At 39.5% G+C, this 27318-nt stretch overlaps 1 protein-coding gene across 1 annotated transcript in view; it reads left to right on the top strand.

Moving 5' to 3' along the window:
* The window catches only part of LOC143147248 (uncharacterized), a 62365-nt gene that overhangs the window by 18545 nt on the left and 16502 nt on the right, over positions 1-27318 (top strand). The window contains exon 3 of the mRNA XM_076312337.1: positions 14726-14920. Within this exon, the coding sequence (XP_076168452.1) occupies positions 14726-14920 (195 nt within the window). The remainder of the gene's footprint in view (positions 1-14725; positions 14921-27318) is intronic.

The following is a 27318-nucleotide window of genomic DNA, read 5'->3' as shown; positions in this document are numbered from 1 at the left end:
CACTTCGGTCGCAATTTATGGGACATTTTGAATAAAGAGAAGTGAATACCAGAAATAAGAGAAGTGTACAGAGTACCTACGCGAATTTAAACTCGTTCTATTCTAGTAGAAAGCTGCGTACCATTATTTATTCTGTTTATTGAATATCGTATAGATATACCATTTGAAAACGAATGAAGGAAGGGTTGAATGTGTAAAAGGTGAGCTGCAGGATAGACACTGTTCTCAAATCTAGCCATAAATAGTTGACCTAACTATTGAACTTAATTATTGAAACTAATTGCTCCATTTATCATTAATTGTTACACCTACCGTCGATCGTTACACCTCTGTTACCGTTACAATCTTAATTATTACACCTCTTCTTGCCAATTATTATATACTCATACTCAATAATTATACCTACACTTAATTACTCCTCAACGATTATATCCGTACTTAATTATTACACCTGTGCTCATTTATTACACCTCTGCTCGATTATACACTATCTTCAATTACAACATCTATTTTCAATGGTTAAATTTATACTCAATTCTTATACCTATACTCAATTATTACACCTATACACAATTATTACAACTACACTCAATTATTACACCTGCACTAAATTATTACACCTACATTCAATTATTACACTCACACTCAATTATTACACCTGCACTAAATTATTACACCTACATTCAATTATTACACTCATACTCAATTATTACACCTGCACTAAATTATTACACCTACATTCAATTATTACACTCATACTCAATTATTACACCTGCACTAAATTATTACACCTACATTCAATTATTACACTTACACTCAATTATTACACCTGCACTAAATTATTACACCTACATTCAATTATTACACTCATACTCAATTATTACACCTGCACTAAATTATTACAACTACATTCAATTATTACACCTATACTCAATTATTACACCCAACCTCAATTATTAACCCTAACATAAATTAATACACCTACACCCAATTATTACACCTATACTAAATTACTACACACAACCCCAATGATTAACTCTAACGTAAATTAATACACCTCAATTCCATCCTCAGTATCGTTCTCCGCTATAAAATCCAACCTCGATCGTTACCCGCGACAACGCCCAATTATTACACCTAACCGAAACACTTTTCAATTCGTCTCCGTACCTCCCCGAATTTCTCTCTCGCGTGGCTGTCGAACCGAGACAGAGGAAAAAAAGAAAGAAAGAAAGAAAAAACTGAAAAATAAAATTAGCCCCGTGAACGCGAACGTGTTTCGTCGTGCCGGGACACGCCGTACCGTTAAATTCGCGTCGCGGCGTCTGTTCGCATGTTAATTCTCTTCACGGTCGACTTCCATTCGTCGCGGAACTTCCAATTGTTTCCGTCGCGAGCGCGCGATACAGTCTTGGGCGCGACACAAAGTTTCCCATCCTGTCGAAAATTCAATTGAACGCCCAAGGAACGTTCGGAAACGAACAAAGCGGACACGTAGCGGGGAAACGAGAGGGTTTTCGCGAAAGAGGCGCTGGAGGGAGGGTGGGAGGGAGGGAGGGTGGTAGTGGGTACGTAATCCCAACGAAAGTGGACATAATCGGGTGTCTAGGACACCGAGAGGAGAGCGGCCGGCGCTCTCGCGCAAGATTCGCGAAGAAAACAATTCGCGGAGGACCCCGACACTGCGATCCTATAGAATCGCGGGAACAATGGGCGCCGTTGCGACAAAGGAGGGAACACAAAACGCCTGCACACAGGTACACGCCACTCTCTCTCTCTCTCTCTCTTTCTCTCTTTATCTATCTCTCTGGTTCTCTCTCTATCTATCTCTCTGGTCTCTCTTTCTCTCTCTCTTCTCGTCCCTCCCTCTGTCCCCGTTCTCTGTCTCCGCGTGATTAAAAATGATCGTCCCCGAGCAAGCTTTAAGCTCTCCGGGCTGGAAAGCTCTCCTTCCTCCGCGCTGGATGTGTACGCCCGACGTCGGCTCCGCGAAGCGACTTGGCGCGCGGATTGGCGCGGACCAACGGGAGCAATCTCGCCAAAGTGGCGGGAAAATGTTCTCGGTGGAGCACGATTGTCAACGAATCGATAGAAACACTCGGTTTCGTAAACCGTATTTTCATCGAGTTTGGTACACCACTTTCACTGTTAACGCTTATGCCCTGGAGGGTGGTAATTTTCTTTCTGCTTGGGGAAAATTTGTTTTTAGCCCCCCTTTTAGAATTGAGAATCGTCGAAGATCTTTTGGAATTTTTGAAAATTTAGAAAGTTCAGGTATCGAAAATGTGCATGGAATTTACAGAGTTGAAATTATTATCTTTGTTACACACCTTTGTGTATTACATCTACATGGCTAGAAATAGATGACATCTTTTCTGCTTGGGGAAAATTTGTTTCTAGCTCCATTTTACAATTAAGAATTGTCGAAGATCATTTGGAATTCTTTGAAAATTTACAAAGTGCAGGTATCGAAAATGTGCATGGAATTTACAGAGTTGAAATTATTATCTTTGTTACACCCCTTTGTGTATTACACCTACATGGCTAGAAATAGATGACATCTTTTCTGCTTGGGGAAAATTTATTTCTAGCTCCATTTTAGAATTAAGAATTATCAAAGATCTTTTGGAATTCTTGAAAATTTACTAAGTTCAATTATTGAAAAAGTGCATGGAATTTACAGAGTTCTTCTTTTGTTTGTTAATGTTGAAATTATTATCTTCGTTACACATTTTTGTTTATTGTAGTCTATGGACTGGGGTAGGTAACGTCTCCTGTGTTGGGGGATAATTTATCGCAAATATTGAGGAATGTTTAGCCCCTTCTAGAATTAAGAATCGTCAAAGATATTTTGGAATTCTTGAAAATTTACTAACATAAGTGCAATTATCGAAAAAGTGCATGGAATTTACAGTGTTCTTCTTTGTTTGTTAATGTTGAAATTATTATCTTTGTTACATCCCTTTGTGTATTACACCTACATGACTACAGATAGATGACATCTTTTCTGCTGGGGAAAATTTATTGGAAATATCGAAGAATGTTTACCCCCTTCCAGAATTATGAATCGTCAGAGATCTCTTAGAATTTTTAAAACTTCACAAATTTCTTTGTTACACCCTCTTGCCTATTAATATCCGTACTCGGCGAATCTTTCGTACGCCCGCGCATAGAAAATTAATGGGAAGAAAAGAATTTTTAAAATGAAGAATCATCGAAGACCCGATATTATTAAAATTCGTAAAATTCGGTTCTCGATAAACTTAAAAATTTCTTTCACTCGATCGAGAACTGTTAATTAGCTCTATCTCTAACTTGTAAACCTCGTTTGGCACGTTCTCCTTCGAGAACACTGTTCTCTGTCAACACCAAAGAAATCTTCCCTTAATCATTATTCACGAGTGAAAAATTCGTTCGAAACATTACCAGGAACACCCGTCGAGACACTCGGTTCCTTAAACGTTTTCAGCGGATTATTTCCAATAATTTCCAATAATTTCCAATGGCGTCTCGCTTTCTCTAGCATCGTCGAGGTATTAATTGCTCGGTCTTGTTTCGTTAAACCGCTCCCCTCCCCTTGCTTCCCAGGATATACGTTTCCACGCGAAGCAAAACCAACTAGCTCCGTAAATCAAACGTGTTCGCGTTGTTCGCTTTCTTGGAAAACGTTAAATGATTTACATCCGTGGCTCGGCTCCACGTGTGAAAGCACGCGCGCGAATTTATAATTAACACCCGGGAATTAACGATCCGTTCCGATGGAAATGGGAAATCGAACATTCCGAACAATGGGACCACCCACGATGGGTTTTTACCTCTTCGTCGAGAGAGAGAGGATTCTCTCTCCTCTTTCTTCGAGCCGTGAAATAATTTATACCTCGTCAGAAATGTTGCACGGTATAAATTAGCGCCTCGAGCAACGTTATCTAGATGATAGGTCCACGTGGTTCGCGTTGCTGGCGAGAAACAATGGCCCGCTTATCGGCCTTGACGATCTATTATTCAACGCGAAAGACTGTTGGTTGTATTAATGAGCTATGCACATTGCAGATTAATAGGTCCGCTATTATACGTGTAATGTAGTAGTTTTTTTTCCCCCTGTTTTTTTTTCCTTCTTTTTTTCGGCGCACAAAGGATCCAATTCGAACAAATTGGTCGTCTCGCGTTGGTAAATATGCTCTTTGAGACGGGAACGCGTAGAACGATACGTTTGTCGCGAGTTGTACGAGCGAGGTATGCAGATTACGCGTCTCGTTAAATCGTTCCGAATTTTTATACCAGAGAGACGTTTCGTGCAAGGCCGGTGAATCGAGCGAGAATATCGACTTACGTTTCGCGTGACAGAAATTTGTATTCAAGATCGCGGACCGATTGGAATTCGTAATCTCGGTTACGAAATGTCGAGCAGAAACGGAGAAAGACGAGTCGGAACAATTATTTTCGTCAAGTGTCGGTTAGCTCGTTTCGTATTCTTATTCGGGGACAAATTAGAAGCAATACTGTAGCTGTCGACCCTTTTCAACCGTCTAGCATTAACTTAATGTGTCACACGTGAGTGTACTTTTCCTTTTGGGAAACACTCGGAGAATGCGAGCATTTGATCAAACACGAGACACAATGGAAACTATCTTACGAGTTGTACCTTCGAATCATCGAGAATTTCAATCTTCAACGCGTTACGTTTCAAAAGTGAACATTAAAATTTTGTTTAATTTCCCCTTATCTTTCTCTCTTATCTTATGTAAAATAGTTGAGTCTCTTTCTTGGTTAATTAGCCTTCGAAGGAATTCATTTTGTACATACAATGTCATTTTATTCGAAACGTTCCTTATCTTTCATTCGAATATTTCTCTGAAAATTATTTTCTAGGCACAATTTTCGTCAGAAGAAAAATTGGTCTTTAAGATACCTCTCGAACAGAAATTTCTTTCGTACGTGTTCTCTACAAATTTGTCCATAGAGAATTTTATCATCTATTGCATTTAAAATAACGATACAAGATTCACTTTTACGTATGTGGTATGTCTTCATAACTTATTGCAAAGAAGGCTATCGATCTATGGAATAAAAAGATATAATGTTCGTATTTAAAGTGACAAAGTTAACCTTCAAACTTACCCAATATCCGAGTAGATTTCGAGTTAGGTTCGCGCGGAATAAGCGATCCTTTCCATCGTCGGATGACCTGGATGTCCTTGCAGCTGCAATTATATCGAATACTTTCGAACTTTTCAACCTTTTGCGGAGCACGTGTTGGCCAGGAGAAAACGACGTTAAACGATGGAACCCTTGGTTCTCAGCCCTCGTAAAAAGTCCTCTCTGTCAGGTCAACGCGTGCCTTCGAGGCTTCACGGTTAGACAACTTCCTGCGTGCCAAACAATGGGAAAATAGCAAACTAGAAACTCGAAGACTCGCTACAATACTGTGCTAAAAAATTGTTAGCTTCAAAGTTCTCTTGCAAGAATGACAGTGTCGTTAAAATGAAAGATAGATTTTAATTTAGAGGTGTACTAATTATATTAATGTATGTCTCTATTTGAACTGAGCATTTTTCCTAAAAGAAATTGGGCTGTATTTTACCAAAAATTTTCCCTCATAGGGAATATTATTTCTACATGAAAAAATATTATACCTATAAAAAAATAATATTTCTACAGTGAAAGTTATCGTACCTTCGGAAAAATAGTATAATTTCCACAGAAAAAATTACTATACCTCTTACTCACAAATAGAAAAGTTTCCCTGGTAGATAGAACGCAGACCACTGAAGATCGAGCATACAGAGATCGATATCTCGCTTACCGTCGATCCTACGGAAAATCCATACTTGACGAAAAACTTTTCAAATTTAATTTCCAACAACTTTGATCATATACATTTTCACCGTACGAACAACAATAAACGAGATATCGCCTCCTCGGTACATCCCCTTTCTCCACTCCACAATAGCTCCAAGGTTTCCTCGCCATAGCTCCCACAATTTTCCCACGAGTGGATGACACGCCGCGTTTCATTTCCCCGGAATCCACCTCCACGTTGTATCTCGAGCGGTTAGGGTGTCGTGCGTACCGAAACATTTCGAAACGTTTACATCGTTGCGACTGGTAAACGGAACGCGAGACGACGAACCGCTCCGATTCGCGCGTGACGTAAATTACGAGCAATAAAGAACCCGACGGGGTAATTAACGATCGGACAAGGAGCCCCGTGGGCGATTCTTCGTTTCGAAAATCTATGGAAACACGCGGGGGTCCGGATATTCGCGCGTCGGTCTCCCCTCGTGCTCTCGACGACGAAGACACGCGAAAGAAAGAAAAAAAAAAAAAAATGCGAACAAGCGGGGGACAGAGACGACTGGTTTGGTAGAGGGGGATGAAAAAAGGACGAGAAAACTGGTAAAACAGTGGCCGGGTAGTAGCGGCGGTAGTAGCCTAGTTTTCCCCCGGCGACAATGAGGACGAGTGAAAAGGAGAGGAACGAGGGAAGAAAGCAGCCACCGGTGGGTTGGTAGCAGTGGACTAAATAATGCCGGCTGCCTTCAGAAATAGCAATGCCGGAGCAATAGCGCGCGTCGTTGGTGCGGTAAGAGCTGGAAAGCAGAGCCCCCCACCCCACCCCACCCCACCCCACCCCACCCCCTTCGCCATCCTCCAGCCACCCCCCCAGTCTCTAGGAATGGCTCGGTCGCCATGGCTGTCCTCTCCTCCTGCCCCCTTCTGGTTCTTCCTCTTCCCTCGGCTTCGTTTCTCTCCTTCGACCCCGTCCATTAATTAACAGGCTTTGTACTTTTAAACGATGTTAAATAAACGGCATTGTCCGCCAGCGAAAGGACTGAAAAGCAGGCGCCATTGTGCTTTAAGCTCGGTCCTCATCGTCGTCGTCGTCGTCGTCGTCGTCGTCGTCGTCGACGTCGTCGTCGTGGGTCCCCTCCGAAAGCACGGAAAGAGAAAGAAGGAAGGAGAGTACTGGCCGAGAATACCTACCTACTAATACCGCCGGTGCCGGGAAGCCTTTGTTCTAAACAAATACGCCGACCCCACCCCCGTTCGGCCCTGTTCGTCGCCTCCACCCATCCTGTACCTCCTCTCCTCTATCCACCCCCTTCCAGCACCGGTCTCTTGTTCGTCCGTGGCACCTGCCTTTTAGATGGGAGAACGTGTATCGATTGGGATAGGCTGTAATGTAAACACCCGAAGAAGGAAACCCCTTTCGTTCGCGGTGCACGTGCGAACGGACGTCCCTCAGGATCGATGGGATTCGTGGTACCAGGGACCCCGAGTCGTTTCTCAGATCGGGCAAGTCGGTGAGGGTTGTTCCTTGAGGTTATTATGGGGATCGAACTGGCGAGTTTGAGGAGAACAGTCTGTTTAGTTGTGATCGGAGAGAGTCGGTGTGGTTGGGGTCGTTAGAGAGAGGTTAGGTACGAAAGAGTCGGGGGTAGCTTTGGTGTGAAATAATTCTGTTGGAGTATGTAGAGTTTGTTACGAGGGTATTGTGATAGACTTTGTTCTCGTGGGTTTTTGGAGATTGAAGTAGTGACTTCGAGGAGGTGTTTAGCTAAGGTCAGGACCAAGGTAGTCACTTGGTCAGAGGTTTTTAGAGAGGTTAGGTGCGAAGAAATTGATCGTATCTTTATTGAGAAGGTTTGAAAGAGTTGGTTGTATCTTTATTGTGAAACAACTCTCTGTTAGAACATAGTTTCTTGTGGTAATAGTATGGTAGACTATGTTCTTTGGGTTACTGAGGATTGAAGTAAGTGACTTTGAAGAGGAGTGTGTTACTCTCTATTAGAATGTTTATAGTTTCTTATAGTATTACTATGGATATGTTCTTGAGGGTTTTGAAGATTGAAGTACTGACTTTGGAAAAGAGAAGTCTAAGATCAGTCAGTTGGTTGGAGTTATCATTGAAGAGTTGTATGTCTCTTTATCATGAAATAATTCTTTGTTACAGTATTTACAATTTCTTGTAATAACAATAATAATCAACCACCGAGTGTAAAATTAAATACCAAGTTCTTGTCCTTCCTGAAAGAGTCGAGTTTGACGTACTTTGTGGACCATGTATGTTCGACGTTGATGTGATTTAGAGTTGTGCAAGCTGGACGTAGTTAGAAGTTTGGAGGGACAGTTAGACTTCTATTGGATAATGTTTGTGTATCTTCATCTAACGTTGTGTATCGTAGTTGGATCGAACTTAATTGGCTGCTCGAGGTCAGTTTCCTAGCTGTGAATCGCGCCAAACATGATTTCTATCTAAAAGGTCCATACTCTGTTAGTTTGACCATGTTTGAGAAACAAAAAGCGTCTTCTATCGCGCAGAGAAATAACAAATAGAACAGTGAAAAGAGTTCAAATATGCGGTGAGGATAACAGATCTTTTGGGTTTGTTTAAGAGATCCTAGAATTATAAAAACATATATACAAGACAGAGAAATTACAATAATTTCCAATAGATGTGCCAGAAAATTTATTTAAGCTTTTCGTGTACGTATGTAACACGTGTCAATATGTCGCCAACTAATTCAGCAAAAGATTTTCTTTAAGAAAAATTCGAGTCTCTGTATATTGCATTCAAAACAATAACAGTAACAAAGTTTGATCTAAATATTCAGTAGTACTCTATATAACCAATTATTACCCTCGCTCAAACCAATTTACTTTGTCGCATATTGTTACATATAGACAATCTCTGTCATTTATTCTACATTATCGTAGTCGAACCCGCAGAATTAGACAGTGTAAATATATCTGCAGTAAGATAGAATAATAAGACAGGACTTGTCTAATAGAACCTGTCAATAAGTGATCGGTTGAAAATCTTGCACACTGCCTGTAGGATTAACATTACCATATTAGAAATAATCGTATGCATATTTACATATTGAATGACCGTTTGTTTATGGTAGCAAATCCTCAGTCGACCACTAGTCGACACCAATATGTCCTCGTGTCTAAACTCAGGTCTGCTCCACGTATCTAGCCTCGCTATCGACACCATTAACAGACCTGGAGCTAAGTTTCGTAACCATTCATCTTCTCTGTCCATCTGTAATGCGATTCTATAATTGGTGAACCAAATGGGTATCACGTGGACGTACAGAAATTTGAATTTCAAACCTTCTCGTCAGTACCAGTGCCCGAGGACACGAATACATTGTACACGTGATCACGTTAAAACCAGGAGTAGCGATCCTCTACACCGGTCGTGTTCTTTCTATATTTTTCAAATGTATCGGAGATGTCCTGGAACAGGGATTAAGAATGGTCCGACACCAGTCGCTGGACTCGAATGCGTTATCAGCGCTCCACATTGTCCCGGAAGACAAACATCTCGGATTCCACAGTTTCCTCTTTCTCTCTCTCTCTCTCTCTCTCTCTCTCTCTCTCTCTCTGTTTTTCTCTTTCCCTTTTTCTCTCGTTCACTCGCTACGTTCCTCGAAGTTCATTGTGAACCACCACGTGTTCGTATTGTTTAGCCCGCTCTCGCCATTCTTCTCCGTCTTTCTCTGTGTGCTCCACTATAGCGAAGCAACTCTTTTCATTGTTGTTGGCTGCTGTCAGCAACAATAACGAGGAGAGTAAAAGATCCATCGGGCAACGCGAATCCCATCCTCTCTGGCTCGTATCTGCTCCGGTGCGCCTCGAATTTCCGGTAGTGTATCTCGGCTCTGTATCGAGAACTTTCATCCCCCTTGAGCGATTCCTACGACAGACCCGTTGTGTGTCCGCTGGAACGTGCTCGTTCCTGATATTACTGTCGCGCGTTTCTCCTTGGCCTGATTTTTCTTGCCTCCTTTGGGATTCCCGTCGCCTGTCTTCTCGTTTAATTCTAACCGAATATTTTGGGAATATATTCCGCCGTTTGAAATTTATTTCGCAATTGGCGCGGGTTGCTTCCCCGTTTATCGAGACGTTCAATTTTGAAGCGCGATAGGAATTTAAGATGTTACGAAGATTTATCGTCAAGAATAGAAAAATGTTTTCGATCTTATAACAATGAAAATCTTTGCATCATTACAAGATTCTTTAACTCTGTAAAGTACTGTCTTTGGTTCTTAAATTTCTATCGATTAAACTTCTATCAACGGTAGTCTGAATAGAATTGCCTGGAAATAAATCGAAGCTAAATTTTTTACAAATTTTCTTCTTATCGCTCTAACGTCGATGTTTTGCCCCTGATCAATTTTTATTCAATTCCATTCAAACACGTTCAAACTTCGCTAAACACTTTCGTCTTGGTCCACTCGAATACACTCAAACTTCGTTAAACACTTTCGTCTTGCATCCATTCAAACACACTCAAACGTCGCTAAACACTTTACACCTCCAATCGAACGTTATTCGATCAAACATTCCCAAGCCTCGTAGACGAACACTTTGCATCCGAAATCGAACGTATCGAAAGTCGTCGAGTCGAACGGGCTCAAACATCGTCAAACACTTTCATCTTGGTCCACTCGAATACACTCAAACTTCGTTAAACACTTTCGTCTTGGACCATCCATTTAAACACACTCAAACCTCGCTAAACACTTTCGTCTTGGTCCACTCGAATACACTCAAAGTTCGTTAAACACTTTCGTCTTGCATCCATTCAAACACACTCAAACCTCGCTAAACACTTTACACCTCCAATCGAACGTTATTCGGTAAAACATACCCAAGCCTCGTAAACGAACACTTTGCATCCGAAATCGAACGTATCGAAAGTCGTCGAGTCGAACGGGCTCAAACATCGTCAAACACTTTAATCGCGAAACGAACGCATCGGACGTCGTCCAATCGGAGCCGTGGCCCGCCCAATCCTCGGTAGGCAGGATCAAAGATCGGAGTGGAAAGACGCCCGGCGTCTCGACACCCCCGAGCATTGTTACAGCGAGTTGGGTGCAACCTCCGCGTCCTTTGTTTCGTCAGTTGCAACCGCAGAGGAGGACGGACTTCGCGCGACGCCCGACGCCGACGCGTCGCGCGTCGTCGTTTCTCGTTTGAACCGTGCTCCGTTTCCAGGATGCAAGCGCTTCGCGCTTTGTCCGCGCGGCTACAGCTAGCACCCCAACAACAAGTGGTAATTAATTCTCGGTGAAACAATCGACCTGCTACCGCTGAAGGAACAACGACGCCAAAGAAGAAAGAGGAGGGAGGGAGAGAGAGAGGCCGGGAGCATTTTGCCGGGAAAACATTGGTTGTTTCGAGCAAACGACTCCCTTTTCTCCGTCGCGTTCTCCCTTCGTGGCTCGTGAAACAGTTTAAACGCGAAAATCGGTTGTTCGAAACGAGCTGCCATGGTTTCACCGCCCCCTACCCTACCCCCTTATCCTACTTCTTTTTTTTTTTTTGCTTACGACGGCTTTTTGCAACAAAAGAGTCGACGTATGCTTCCGCGTACGAGTTTCCGATCTCGAATAAAATTTTATCGCTGGAGTAGGTGATGCGAGGAATATTCCCGGAATGGAAATTCATTTTCCGCGAAGTTTCTTTTCCTCGGACCCTTTGATTCGCGAGTATTTTGTGGAATTGAGCTTCTCCCGGAACTCACCAAAGCGAAGGAAACGGTAGAGGTGATTTGTGTTGTGGACGTTGTTTCGAGATTGTTTCTTAAACTTTAACTCGAATTGCGAAAGTGATTTGAAATGATGTTTGTCCGGTTGGTTTCTAAATTATTGAATAATTCTCACTGTGAGTCGATTTATTAGTGAAAGTATTTTAGAGAAGAAAAGAAACTAAGTAAAATGTATAATATACTATGTTTATTATATAATATATAATACACTACGATATAGTTCAAAAATTAATTGGACAAGTGTAAATCTAATAACCCCAAATTATATTAGGCACACTCATATATACGTAATCGAAAAGTAAACACGAACGAATCCTTATATTGCTCTTATTCGAGTTAATTCAACAACCGTGTCTCTGCTTTCCAAATTTTTCGTTTCGATCCCTGTGCTTCTTTACCATCGTTGACGATTCCCGATATAATTTAATTCCGTTAAATTTCTCTCCCTTTCGATACGATATTTTAATCATTCGAGCCACCGCTGACGCGTACGTATTCAAATTCAATTTTCCGCGCGTTTGGTAGTTTCGCTCGGCAACGCGACAAATTGTTTTCAATTCACCGAGCGAACGGTGTACAATTACAACGAATTACCGTGAACAAAAACGAGATATCTCGTGAGTCGTTCGCAGCCCTCGATACGGTAAACACGAGATCTCACGTGACCCGTGCGCAACATGTTGATCGTGCCCTTTTCACCGTGTAATCGTGATTACGCCCCGAGAATAATCGTCTTGAACGACACGGGCAACGAGACGCACGATGGAGTTACCCCGGGAAAATGAAAATGCAATTTTCCGCCCGGACAATCGTCAACGAGGCGGATTTAAATGAGGCGCGATCGCGGCCTCGTCGATAATTCAGCCATAACGGCTGGTTCTGCCGGCGGCGGCACACAACACGGCCGTTTCACCGGGTAAACACAGCGTCCAAATGCCTTTTATACTCATTGATCGGACGCGTTATCCAAGTGCCTATCGTTCGTTTACAAACTGCTTCATACAGACCGCAAACACACGCTGGATGCCGGTGCACCGCTCCTTGTGTTTCCACGACTGCGAGAAACTTGCATACCTGTTTTCTATTAACGAATAATTCCTTGGTTAGATATTCGAAATACGTTCGGTTATTTAATTTTATTTTTTTCTTTCACAATCGTTGTTCCCTTAGGCAACACATCCTTGCGTACCTGTTTTCTATTTAGGAATAATTCCTTGGTTAATATTCGAAATGCTTTCTGTTGTTTATTTTTCTTTTTTTTTTCTTTGACAATCATTGTTCCGTTAGGCAATATATCCTTGTGTTACTGTTTTCTATTAACGAATAATTCCTTGCTTGATATTTGAAATACGTTTGGATATTTGTGTTTATTTTTTTCTTCGTCATGTTATGCTATATATCTTTGTATACCTGTTTTCTATTAACGAATAATTTCTTGGTTAATATTTGAAATGTGTTCTGTTATTTATTTTTATTTTCTTTTTCGACAATTTTTCCGTTAGATAAAATATCCTTGCATATCTGGTTTTTATTAACGAATAATTTCTTGGTGGATACTCGATATACGTTCGGTTATTTATCTATTTCTTTTTTATTCGACTATTGTTCTTCCGTTGGGCAACTAGAAATAAATCCCTTATTTGTATTTATTTATTTTTAACGGTTTCATTGCACCGTTAAGAAATAGAATTCAGAAAAGGAAAGAATTGGTTCGATAGACACTGTTTTAAATTCAAATTCTTGTCAAGCACAAGATGTATTATTAACGTTTTGTAGCTGTACAATTTATTTGAACGATGTATAGAAAGGGAAGCATAGAACGTTGTTGTGCTTTAGTAGGTGTACAAGATAACGCTTGGGTAATTAATCCATTGTTTATTAAATCGATGTTTCGACTATATAGAGGTGCAGCCCCTTTCAGGAAATTACTATCTCGAATAATATTGAAAATAATAGTATTAACGCGAAGTGACACACATAACAGCTTATAACTGATAGAAAGATAATAAAATTGAAAGAACTTACACGTACAAGCACACTGGCAATTAAACTGAATACTTGTAACGAAATAATTTCTTTTATCTTGGTGGTATTATTCTTCCAGTTTATTGTATTTTATTTTTCCACTTGCATCGCGATTTGAATCGTTCAGAAAGATCGCAAGAGTAAAATTTATTCGTATGTCTTTACTAATATACACTTTTAAAATTGTTTTTGTTTGTGCTAATCTTTTACATTCGAACCAATAGATAATTCTTAAAGTGGACTAGAAAAATTGAGCTCTTATCGTTGAATAAAATTAAACAATGCTTGCTTCGACAATTAATTTCATACTGTTATTTTTTCCTCGGTCGAACAATAAATACACATTTAGTTTCATTCACTTGTTAATCGTCAAGTCGAAACTCATTATGGAGGATGTTCAGTAACTGCTTCGTGTTTTCCTCCCATTTCGTTTAATTTTTCAAACTTTTGAACACGGTTCGCGCCCAACTTTTCAAAGAGGAAATTTTTTCTAGTGTTTCGAGCCCATTTACCACGGGGCACAGTCAATTGCGCGCGTGCTTGACAAATAATACTCCTCAATTTCTCTATCAACGCAGTGATTAATGGAGTCGTTAAAGTTTGACATGCGACGATACCCGAGAATAAAAGGAAGATGAACCTGTTCGGAATAATATTTTCAAACGACGAGTACGCGAACGATTTGTCGTCCGCATAGTCGAATATTGCGTATCGTTTCCCATAAATAAATTTTTTTTCAAATACCTCATCGTGCGTGGAATATTTACTGAAAATATCGAAACTCTTCGAGAGAAGTTTTCGAAACTCTCGAAGAATCTCCGAACCTTTGAAGACTTTTCAAACGCGCAGCGAACTTTGCAATTCTCGATGGAGCCTTCAAAACTAATAAAAAAATCTACATCGTGATACTTGGTAATAAAAAAAAAATAATCAACTACTTATTTTGTTTCAATTTTAAAAAGATGAATCCATTATATCGCAGATCACCATGGACCCGAGTAACACTGAAATTTGAAAATTCAATATATTATAAAAGTTGCTTTAATCTAAAGTTTCGATAGAAAATTTTCGGAAGAATCGTGTCTACGATCGATTCGTCTTTTGGTATTTTTAATTACCAAAATGCATTGTTTTCAGGCGCTGAATGGAAGCTCCTCACGGAGGACGAGAAACGGCCGTTCATCGATCAGGCGAAAAGGTTACGGGCACAGCACATGAAGGAACACCCCGATTACAAATACAGGCCCAGAAGAAAGCCGAAAACTTTGCGAAAGGAGGGCTATCCTTACAGTATCCCGTACCCAAGCGTGCCCATGGACGCTCTTCGGGCTGGTAAGTCCGACCTTTCAGTTGCAAAAATTATTGCTACCACTTTGGGAACTCCGATACTATCCAATGCGAACGCGTAACTGCCCGATACTTTCCTGATAAATCACGAGCAAAGTATTAGAAAGCGTCGAGATTTTATTGCGAGAGATACGAGATGATTTGTATGTGTACAATAACCTGAAAAACTCTTGGTTACTGATTTCATACTTGCAACTATTTTTCCAACGGGATTACACGCGGGTGTATTTATGGCTACTTGCTTTCCAACATGAACCAGTTTCGTACGCGGTTATCCGAAGTTTTTTGAACATCTAAGGAGCGATTTGCTCTTATATCGAGGACAGTTTGACTATGTTTTAGGAAAACATTTGAAGTAACCTGTTATTTTTAGTTTTGTGTAATCGTTAAGTTTCTCGTCGATATTCCATTTTCTACTTCGATTGAAACAGCGATGGACGTTGCACGGTTTGCAACTGTTCGAAGCGGTACGAGTATGTTTGTGTATGTTTACAGTAGGTTTGAAGTTCACAACAGAAAATGATCTGCTATTCTCACAAAATTTCTTTCTTCTGTTCCGTTTCTTTTTCTTTCGAATACAACAGCAAAGAATATCATACGGTTTGAACCTGTATGGCAATGTTCGTATACTTCAGCATTGTTTTAAATTCGCCTAGTCAAATACCCAGAGACTCGCGAAACTCCCAACACGCCCATAATTAATCACGAAATTACACTTCCTGTCCATTTTCCATTCCGAATGAAACCTCAATGGACATCGCACACGGTTTGAAGCGGTAGAAGCGCGTTCGCGTACTCCTGCATCGAAGCTCGTACACTTAAATACCCAAGTGCTCGTGAAACGACTCGATACGCCCACACTCGATCGCAAAATTACGTTCCTCGTCGATATTCAATCTTCTTCCACGACCAACCGCCTCAAACTTCGTTCCAACCCACGCTCGCTCGTAGTGGATCTCTCGAGACCGCGGTTACCAAAGAATCCCGGGTTCCTTCCTCCGCAATTATTTGTCCTGGTCTCCCCCATTACGATATCGGTGAAACAATGCGATTATGGTTAGGAAAAGACAAGGCGGGATCGATCCTCGCGGATCCAAGAGAATGCCGCGGACTGAAGGTGTGCTGCGCCAGTTGCGGCCGAGCACAATGGGGAAAGAACAGTTCGTCTGGTAGGGCTTTGATATTCTTATCTTTTCGGCTCGCGTTTCAGCCGCATTGTTGCCGGCGATGCCCCCCGGGATCCGTGGTCGGAAGTCTTATAATGGCGATTTCTTCGAGGTTCGCCCGACTCTCGTTTCCTCTGCCATTTTCTCGAGCGTCTCGTTAATGGTTCGCGCGTTGCCCGTTTCGCGTCAAAGACACGTTCCGCTGCACCCTTCTCCACTAGTCCAGTTATTATCGCGAGCCCGCGATGCACTTGGGCAAACAGCCGACCGAGACGAACACTTGCGTTTCAACTGTGCTCATCGATGACGCCACGTTTGGACAGTTTCCCTAGCTGGTCGATCGTCGTTTCTTCGCTTTGCTCTCGCGAGAAGGGCGTGTCCACCGATCGGCGAAGATCAATGACACTGGAGAATCGATAGGTCAATTAAATGGATGATCGGTTTAAATAGGTCACTTGAAATTTTAGGTACTTGGTTAGTTATTGCGGTTGGATGACTGCGAGGATTAGTGTTGTATGTTGGATCGAGGCTCTGAAGTGGTTGTGGGACTCTTAGGTCTGCGCCAAATATTTTGGCGGCTCGAGGTTATTATTCTGATTGCGAACGATGTAAAAGGCTAGGTATAAGATGGGTTTTTGAATATTTGGGCAATCTATTGGCTACTTGTATCGATGTTGGACAAGTTGTTTGAAATTCTAAGGAGTTGGTTAGCAATCCTAGATTGATTACTGTGAAGTTTAGTGGATGTTAGATGGAGGCTCTGAAGTGACTGTGGGACTCTCAGTCGGCGCCAAATATTTTGGCTGCTCGAGGTTACTTTTTTGGTTGTGAGTAGTGTCAAAGATTACGGTTGAGAGACGAAAAGTGTGGTTGTTTGATCGGTTGAGCAACGTTTGAGTTATTGGTAGCTGGGCATGTCGCTTGAAATTTTAAGTGCTTGATTAGTGAGCTCAGTTCGATCAATAGGAAGTATAGTGGCTGTTAGGTCGAGTCTTTGAGGCGACTATAAAACTACTAGAGGTTGGCGCCAAATATTTTGGTTGCTCGAAGCAACTCTTTTGCTACATGTTACTTTCGCATCTCGTTACTTTCTAATTCTCATTACTTTAATTATACGTTCGACTTTAATTATACGTACTCTTCGATGCCCTTAAGCGGTCAAAATATATGGCGCATACCTAGTACCTCCTTACAATGGTCAAACAGAAAATACAAGTAAAGCGCAATACTCTTGAAACATTCTATATTTCTTCTTCCTTCTGAAATACAACTTTCCATTGTTTATTCGTAGTAAATGAAACATAGAAGAAGAATCTATCCCAACATGTTTGTATAAAATAACTTCCAAAGAGCTACTCTGTTATTCTAAACATTAAACTATTTTCTTATCTCCTATCCTCGGTTCCTAAGTTCCTAATCACATTCGTTCGTACACCTCGCTCATAATTAAAAACACCCTTCACTTCGAATTATAAAATACACTCGAAACTCGTTTCACTAACTACTAAACCAAACTTGTAAACATTGCCGTGTACAACCTCAATCGAGCTTAAAAATTCAAGAGGGAAACATTTCGGTAACTCGAGGACCGGTTTAATTAATTTACCAGTACTCGTTCGAATTTCTTCCCGATCGGTGACACCGCTCTTATCGAACGTTTTAAAAGTACCATTTCTTAACCGTTCTTTTTTGTTCTTATTTCGAATTCGTGGAACGTTTTCCGTTCGTGGAACCTCTTTAATTCGTCGATCGTGCAACATCGATCTCGTGGACGGTGGATCGCCCCGAGACAAATACTCGGCGAGGAATCATCATCGTTTTATTCGAATTTCGTGGAACCTTTCGGAACGAACGTTCCCCCCAGGCTGCTCGTAACTTGTTTCTCGTTCACGTAAACGCGTTCACGGACATTATTCGCGCGGTGTATCCCGCGTTCATTCACGGGGCAGCTCTAACACGGTTCCGTGGCATAACCGAACAAAATTATTAATTCCGGCAACGGCGACGGCCCGATTAAAGCCGGAATTTATCTCGCCGCCCACGCGACACCTCGAAAAGTGATCGGTAATCCTCGATTTATCGGTCGTATTCCGCGTCCACTCTTCTTATCTTTTTACTCCCCCTCTTTACACTGTCCCCACCCTGTCCCGTCCTCCTTCTTTCTCGGTGGATTTCTCGAGACATTTTCTTCCTTTTCGCGACACGGTATTTTGTCCCATTAATTCCCCTGGAAGTACGCGAAGTTCCTTGTAACTAGAAATTTCCCAAGTTTTTTTCGTCAGTTTGATTTAGGAGCGGCTTTTGTACACTTTGTCGGGCGGGGAAGTTCCCGAAGTGAAGTCACCGGTCATTCGATCATTATATATATTTCCTCAATTCCATTCATCGATTGTCATTTTTATCGCGTTCTATTCCGAGTTAATAACGGTTTAACTTCCGCGTATTAGGTCACGATCGATCGTACATTTCTTGTTGCATAGAACTAAGATGTTACAAAGATATACTATTATTATTAATATTTGTAAGAAAAGATGATATCAGGTTATTTACTACATGTCCGTACACATTTTTCTAGTAAAAAGAAAAGTAATCGAAATAGAAATCAATAGTAATTAAATAGTAAATAATACTAATATCGAATATAGTAGTAATTTTTTTCTATTAAAAATTTCCCTTTCCATATCGTACAAATACATACAAATTGGTGCGCTATGGTTTCCACTCAGTTCGTACTTAACTACACCAAATTTTGTATAAAAAAATTACAGCGTAACGAGTATCTAAACACACTCAGGAAAGACTAGTTCCACCCTTAAAACTCTACCAATCACCAACAGTCCTTTCACATCGCTTTATTACAAATACCATTGTGTTTCGCGACGGTTGAAAATTTACAGACTCTGCGATTGTGTAAATTTTAGCGGGCGGAAATCTTCTTCGAATTTGGACCACGCACCTTGAAGATTTTCGTTCCACAAAGGGTGCTCGTTTGTATTCGAAATTCGGGAGTAGTGAATCGGCTACCGATTCCACCGCCATCTTCTTCTCGCGCTCCGTAAACCCCTTTCTTCTCTCTCGTTTGGCTCGGCTGTTGGCGAACACGTTCCCGCACAGTGGCACGCGCATAAGACAAGTGCGTGGGTGGCTGGGATAAATTATCGGCTTAGGCTGGAATTTCTGACCGCGGTTTCCGCTCGCGCAGATAGCGCGACTTAAGCGCGTAAGTTAAGGGGGGACGCCATTTCTACTTTCGGCCGTGTTTCTACTTTCATCCTTCCCTTATTCGCGGTAAACAACCACGCTGCTTCGAGATACGATTCAGTCTACTTATTCGAGGCCGCGCGATTGTGGATCCTTCTCTTCGAGGTCGTAATGGATTCTATTGTGAACCGATGTGGATACACCGGGAATGTGTAATTGAGAAATTTATTGAAAATCGAGTCGACGGTTTCTCGGAAAACTCAGAGTGTGCAAGTTTAGCAACATTGTTATCCTTGTGCGCGTGTACGACTTTGTTGAATGAATTATTTTGATGTTGGTTCAACGTAGTACGAGAAGATAGGTTCGTTGAGTTATTTTTATAAAATAGTACCATGGTAGAATATTTCTTTTAAATTGTTAAATTATTATAACCGATATCGTAGCAATGGGATGTAGCGAATTTTCTAAGTTTATTGTTTTTTTTTTTTTGGAAAGTAGTATTTACTAATGATGGAAAAATATTTCTAATGAAAAGTACGTTTGATGGACACTAGCAATTTTTCATTATTGTGGTCGTGTTGGTGAAGTAATAATTGTATTTCTGGAGGAAAGTAATCGCAATAACAAGAGTGTACGCGAGAGAAAGGAATCTATAATTTATTTGTACAGCGATAAGAAGTATAAAGAGGTGATTAGCGACTTATTACAGAATAAATAGTAGGTGGATCGTTGGTGGAATTATGGTTGCCATTAATCCTCTGAGTGGAAGTGACGTACCGCCCTCGTGAATTCACTGTACCAAACCGAGCAATATTTATACATTTAGTTATATTTGGAAAGAGTTTTGACTGATCTGGGTAAAAAAAATTCTTAAGGCAAATTGTGAAGTAATTTTACAATCCGTTCGTTTATTTTAGATAACGAACGTATTGTTTCACGAAACAAGTTTTCTTTTCAAGCATCGCACGCGTACGGAATTACGCGATGAAAAGAATATTAAACATTCTGAGTTGATGATAAATAATCAAACGTCAAAAAAATATTTCGATAATATTCTTTTTTCGGGAAATCGTTCAGAATCAGATGCGTTTGGAAAAAGATGGTACGTTACATATGGTAAAATGTGCAGAAAAATTAGAAACAATTCATTGTTCTTTGTGCCAATTGAAGAAGCAACTGTAGCAACATACGCCCTTTTTCCACATTGAAAAAGTTTGAAAACGAGAAAGTAATTTGTTAAAAAATTTGTTAAAGCATTTGTCAAAAATAGATACAAAAATCATTATGTGTAGTAGCAAAACATTGAAAAATTTATAACGTACATCCTTCTTCTAATAAATGATTTGATAATAAGAAACTAATTGATTAACCGCCAGTGTAAAATTAAGTACAAAAGTCACAGTATCTACATAGTGGCAATTTTGAAAAATTTGTAACCTACATTCTTCTTCTGATAAATAATCTACTAGTGAGAAAGTAATTTATTAACCTCGAATACAAAATAAATATAAAAATGATTGTATCTACATGATGGCAATTTTCAAAAATTTGTAACCTACATTCTTCTTCTGATAAATAATCTACTAGTGAGAAAGTAATTTATTAACCTCGAGTACAAAATTAAGTATAAAAATTATTGTATCTACATGATGGCAATTTTGAAAAATTTGTAACCTTCATTCTTCTTCTGATAAATAATCTACTAGTGAGAAAGTAATTTATTAACCTCGAGTACAAAATTAAATATAAAAATGATTGTATCTAATAGCGAAAAATTTCGTAAAATTTGTAACTTGAATCTTTCTTCTGGATACTCGTTCTATTATTCATCGATACTGCCATTGATTAAATCAATCTTCTCGCTCTCTCTCTTTCGCAACCCTTATCAAGGCTCGTCGACGCATCGTCCGCTTGGAATTTTTCTTTCGAGCTAAATAAAAAATTAATTATCCTCCCCGTATCGAAATCGCAATTGACAAAAATGCTTGTACAAATTTTTCGAAATCTTTCGTCCGATCGTCTCGAACCGTATCCCCCCACTTCCTCTTTTTTTCTCTCCGGCAACATCGGATTTATAATCCGACTTGAAGTCACGTGCTTCCGTCGAAGGACCCCGGGCGCAATCGTACGCGACCTCGCGCGTAATAGCGCGGGGAACTAAGACAATTCGATAAATAATGAGCCGAGCGACATGTTTATGCTCTCGCGTGCGCAAACCCAATGAATCGTGGGCACGAAGCGCTACCCTTCCGCGCCGAAGGGAATTATTCGACGATTTATACCGAGCCCTTCGAGGTCCGATCCTCGAGATACAGGACTGTGTACGCTGACTTTTGACCCGTGTTTTTCAAAATAAACGTAGAAGTCGTCGCGTGACCGCTTCATTTTTGTTTCTCTTTTCTTTTTTTCTCGAAGGTTAATTTACCGCTTATTTCTGCGCGGTTTTCGCGCATCTCGTTGTCGCCATTTTGTCAGTGGTCGAACGAGAGGAATAATTCCAGTCGGTGGAGGTTCTTTGTTTCGTTCTTTTTTTTTTTTTATATATTTGCACAACGTCGTGCTCGAGTGAAAGCAATGGTTAATTTACTGCTACTTCGTGCGCGGTTTAACGCTCTTTTTTTTTCCACTGTCGCCATTTTGTCAGTGGTCGATCGAGAGGAATAATTCAAGTTGATCGAGGTTCTTTTTTTTCTTCATATTTGTCCAGCATCGTGCTCGAGAGAAAGCAGTTGTTAATTTACTGCTACCTCGTGCGCGGTTTAACGCATTTCACTGTCGCGATTTTATCAATGGTGTTTGATCGAGAGGAATAATTCAAGTTGCTCGAGGTCCTTTGTTTCGTTTTTATATTTCTGCAACATCGTGCTCGAGAGAAAGCAATTGGTGATCTATAGCTGGTTTCTGCACGGTTCACGCTACTCACTGTCGCCATTTTGTTACTATCGATATCGTTACACATTTCTAAGTAGAACAACTATAGATTCGTCGATACTGACCCAGAAAATAGATGACAATTTTCAAATACTCTGTCCATCTATTTTGTACAATAACAGGGAACAATTCGAGTCAATCTAGCAACAAATTATCTTAACATATTTTGAATTTTGAAACCCACAACCATTTTCCAGATTCTGTACTCGTTTGTTCCATTTTTCGATCCATTCTTTACAACTTTTCAATCCAGCGACTTACTCGTTACATCAATGTCTCACAATTATCTCAAACAATTCATCCGCATTTTTGCACCGTATCTCAACTTCGACTCAATCTTCCACATTTATAAATAAAATCACCAAATATGTACAATGGCTAATACACCTACCCAAATACGTTCTACCTCGAGTTACAATAGGTCCTCGATAAGTGTTTTCTCCGAAGAAACAAACCTATTAAATTCATCGTTTTATTTTTCTAAAAAATATTTCTCAACCTCTTGATAAACATATATAAACTTTCCCACAGATCTGTCGACTCGTTCGTATATTTACAATTGTTCAAAGTTAAAGTGTCCCACTATTTTTTTCGCAATGAAAAAAAACCACAAAACTCATCGAACAATCTATTATTTTGTTCCTCGAGTAAGAAAAAGTTTTCCTCGGGGCGTGAACGGGGTTAATTATAAAATCGTCGAGTTTATCAACGTTCGTCGTAAAGTTTCGCGATCGAACAAGGGGAACAGATGTCGTCCGTATCGGGGCCCCGCGCGTGCACGCCCCCCTCTTCGACCCCCTCGGTTTACACAGATTTGTTCGGCGTTCCGGCCTCTTCATTGTTTTCATTGTTTTCCCGCCTCGTACTGGATTACGTAATTTTGAATTTCTCCGCGGCGCGGCGGGTCAAAGAAAAACGGGAGGGCGGAACAATCGCCGCGAAATTATGATCGTGAATGGTCCCCCCTCCGTGCGGAGGGCGGCCAACGAATAATCGATGCACGAAATTTCCATTTGGCCGCCGCGCGTCGAACAAATAGTTCGCGTCGAAATCGACGCCGCGAACAGAATATCCCGATTCCGACGAATTTATCGAGATTCCCGGTGATTGGATTCCAGTTAACTGGAGTTCACTTTTTGAACGTTGAACGGGTACGTTGCCTCGACCGTTGGCCACGATCGCACGGAATTATCGAGTCGGAAAGACGGATCAATTTTCGTTTTCGGATTCTTCGTGGATATTGTTCCACGGTATTGTTCCAAGAGGAATTAACTTCGTGCACGTTGTTGTATAGTTTGTATATATATAATATATACAATATATAATATATAGAGTATATAATATGTACAATATATACAACAATATCCAAGATTCTTCTTGGATATTGTTTCAAGAGGAATTAACTTCGTGCACGTTGTTGTATAGTTTGTATATATAATATATACAATATATAATATAGAGAATATATAATATATACAATATATAATATAGAGAATATATAATATATACAATATATAATATAGAGAATATATAATATATACAATATATACAACAATATCCAAGATTCTTCTTGGATATTGTTTCAAGAGGAATTAACTTCGTGCACGTTGTTGTATAGTTTGTATATATAATATATACAATATATAATATAGAGAATATATAATATATACAATATATAATATAGAGAATATATAATATATACAATATATAATGTAGAGAATGTATAATATATACAATATATAATATAGAGAATATATAATATATACAATATATAATATAGAGAATATATAATATATACAATATATAATATAGAGAATATATAATATATACAATATATAATATAGAGAATATATAATATATACAATATATAATATATACAATATATAATATAGAGAATATATAATATATACAATATATACAACAATATCCAAGATTCTTCTTGGATATTGTTTCAAGAGGAATTAACTTCGTGCACGTTGTTGTATAGTTTGTATATATAATATATAGAATATATAATATATACAATATATACAACAATATCCAAGATTCTTCTTGGATATTGTTTCAAGAGGAATTAACTTCGTGCACGTTGTTGTATAGTTTGTATATATAATATATACAATATATAATATATAGAGTATATAATATATACAATATATAATATATAGAATATATAATATATACAATATATACAACAATATCCAAGAAGAATCAGAAAACGAAAATTCGTGTCAAATTTCGTGCGTGTAATATATACTCCGTGTATTTTATACGTACTCCGGGACAGAGTTTATTGTTTATATACACCGTGTATATGATAGAAATTAAAAATTGCAAAAATGAAAATTTTTCTGTGTTGGATATGGAAACAAATGACGGAGGAATAGATCGAATGTTGTAACAGAGTTTATCGTATAATTGAATCACTTTTTTGGTAAATGCAACACCTGCAAAGTGTAGTTAAATCGTTTCCGCCATACTGGATATAAAAGTAAGGAGATTGACTCTTTTCTATTAATTGGGAAAAATATTGCACGATGCATGGACTTCCCTGGAAGTACTTAATGGATTATAAAATCACACATTCGAGATAGAAAAATTACTCTTCGATAAAATAATTTGTGTAAAATAACTCCTGTCGTTTCACGAGCAATTCCAAAGATTGTAATTCTTATGATTTATATTTCAAATTATATGATTTTTCAAAAACTATTTACAGTAATATGTAATGATAATACAAAATTTTTTGTCAAAAGAATATATGGTGCTAGTTCGATAGTTTAACGAACAATTCCAAATAACATTATTTTTATCGAAAGAACGCACGACGATAACTCTACTCGTTTTACAAACACTTCTAAAAAATGTATCTATCGCTAAAAGAACACGCGACGAGTCCGTTAATTTGTGTCCGTGTACTTTTTTTTTTATAAAACAATTTTTACATATATTTTTCCAAAAAGATTCTGTAATTCGAAGGTGCTCGTTTCGTTAATTCGAGTATTTCGCTAACAACGATTCCAAACGCGATTCTCGTTAAGTGTACACTCGATAATCCATTGCAACGATCGGTGTGTCATTACCACTTTTCGTTTCACCGTGTCCGTGTTTCTTTTTTTTCTATTTTTTCTTTTTTCATCTTCTTTTTTTTATTAATTCCGCGGAGCTAAGGCCACGGAACGCGCGGTTACAAAATCGCGCGATTAATAATCGGATGCGCGTGAATTCTTCGTTGTCGGTCATAAATCTCGGCCGCCAATCATCCCCGACCTTCTTCCGTGGACCGAACCAGGCACCGAGCGACGTTTCTTCGTCACCGTAGAGATTCACGACGCTTCGACAATGGTGCTTCGTTGCTATAGGTATTCTTTCGCCGCGTTTCCGTCGTTCGACGACGATGATCGATAAGTCGGCGGTTCTTACACGCGAGAGGAACGCGCACGGCTCTCGATATTAATCTCGACGAAAATGCCCGCTTGTTCGGTTAATCATTGGCATTGTCGATCCTCGAAAGGTTGAAATCGAAGATGAAGGAACGATCGGCTCGGTCGATTGCGTTATTGTCGAGCGCGCGTTTAGGGAAAACGGACCGCGCTTGTCTTCACGAGCGCGCGCGTCATTCACGAACGTTGCGCGTGGCGTTGTTTGCAAAACTTTTTTACACGGAGAGCCTGTCGGATAAATAACACCGACCGATGCTGTACAAAATTAAGCAACGCTCGTGTCGGTGGGATTTCTTTTTCTTTTCTTTTTTTTCATTAGATGCGAGTATCGAGTCGTTTCGTTTCGATACCGTACGAATGAAATTTTACAACGTTTTCTCACTGGAGAATGTTTTTGGTAAATGTATAAGAATGTTAGGTTAAATATTGGGATAGAAATTAAGACGAAAGAGCGAATGAATTTCCCCGAGGACTGATTTATAATTTTGTATGTAGATTTAGTTCCGTTCTGGTAATTTAATTATTGCCGACTGAGAGTTCCGAATAGACTGTTGTTGGAATTATTATTTGGAATCGGTGTGCATAATCGTTGTATAGAGTGACTGTTTCAGCTGGTCACGGTGGAATATTTCAAGGGGGAGGGTATAAAAAGAATGTCGTTGCAAAAGTTGTTTGTACTGTAATTTATTTCGTACCAAATACATTTTGTACTTCTGCGATGTTTTTCTACCAAGTTGGAAATTCTTGAGGGTTTAACTTTGAAAGATTTTAATCGATGTTTCTGAAAGCTACAAGCCTCGATTTTTAACGAATTCGAAGAATTATATTCTGTGTAACCAGGAGTCGAAATTCATTCGGTATAAAAAGTGATAATTCCTATTCCAAACACCAACGATCAGTGGCAATACAATTGTAAAAACTCTTCATAGAATGTATTACAAGAAATTCAAATTTTACAAAAAGGTTACTTCACTGTAGGACTTCTTACCACAGAAAGTAACGACAAATTGTAACTAAATCGTAAAAACACCCCAACAAATCTACTACATGGAATTGAAATTGAACAAAAATTATGTTACTTCACAATTTTACATCGCAAACAAATCACTTTACTTCACAAAAACTAATAACATCACAATCCTAAAAATTCTCCAAAGAATCTTCTAAACAGAATACAAATTGAAAATTGACTATAAAATACCTTATCGCGGAAACCAACGACAAATTCAACGGTAAAAAAAACTCTTTAAAGGAACCCCCACATGAAATTCACACTTAAAAAAAAAAAAATTACCGTACAATTTTCCACAAGAAAAACCACCGACAAACCGTAACATAATCTTAACAGTTCTCCCACTTGGTTACAATCGATCGCAAAAAATGAGGACTAAAAATAAATGATTGAAAACTCAAATGCGTTTTATCATCATGTTATGGTAAATGTATAAGAATGTTACGTTAAATATTAGGATAGAAATTAAGACGAAAGAGCGAATGAATTTTCGCGAGGACTCATTTCCAATTTTGTATGTTGATTCAGTTCCTTTGGAGGGCACTCTGCATCACCTCAAAAGTACCAACGATTCTCTCTCTCTTTCTCTCTCTATCTATCTCTCTATCTATCTATCTATCTATCTATATA

Source organism: Ptiloglossa arizonensis, chromosome 5 (genome assembly GCF_051014685.1).
Source record: "Ptiloglossa arizonensis isolate GNS036 chromosome 5, iyPtiAriz1_principal, whole genome shotgun sequence".
Lineage (NCBI taxonomy): Eukaryota > Metazoa > Arthropoda > Insecta > Hymenoptera > Colletidae > Ptiloglossa > Ptiloglossa arizonensis.
Note: the sequence above shows the minus strand (reverse complement) of the source record. Positions and strands in the feature narration are given on the sequence as shown.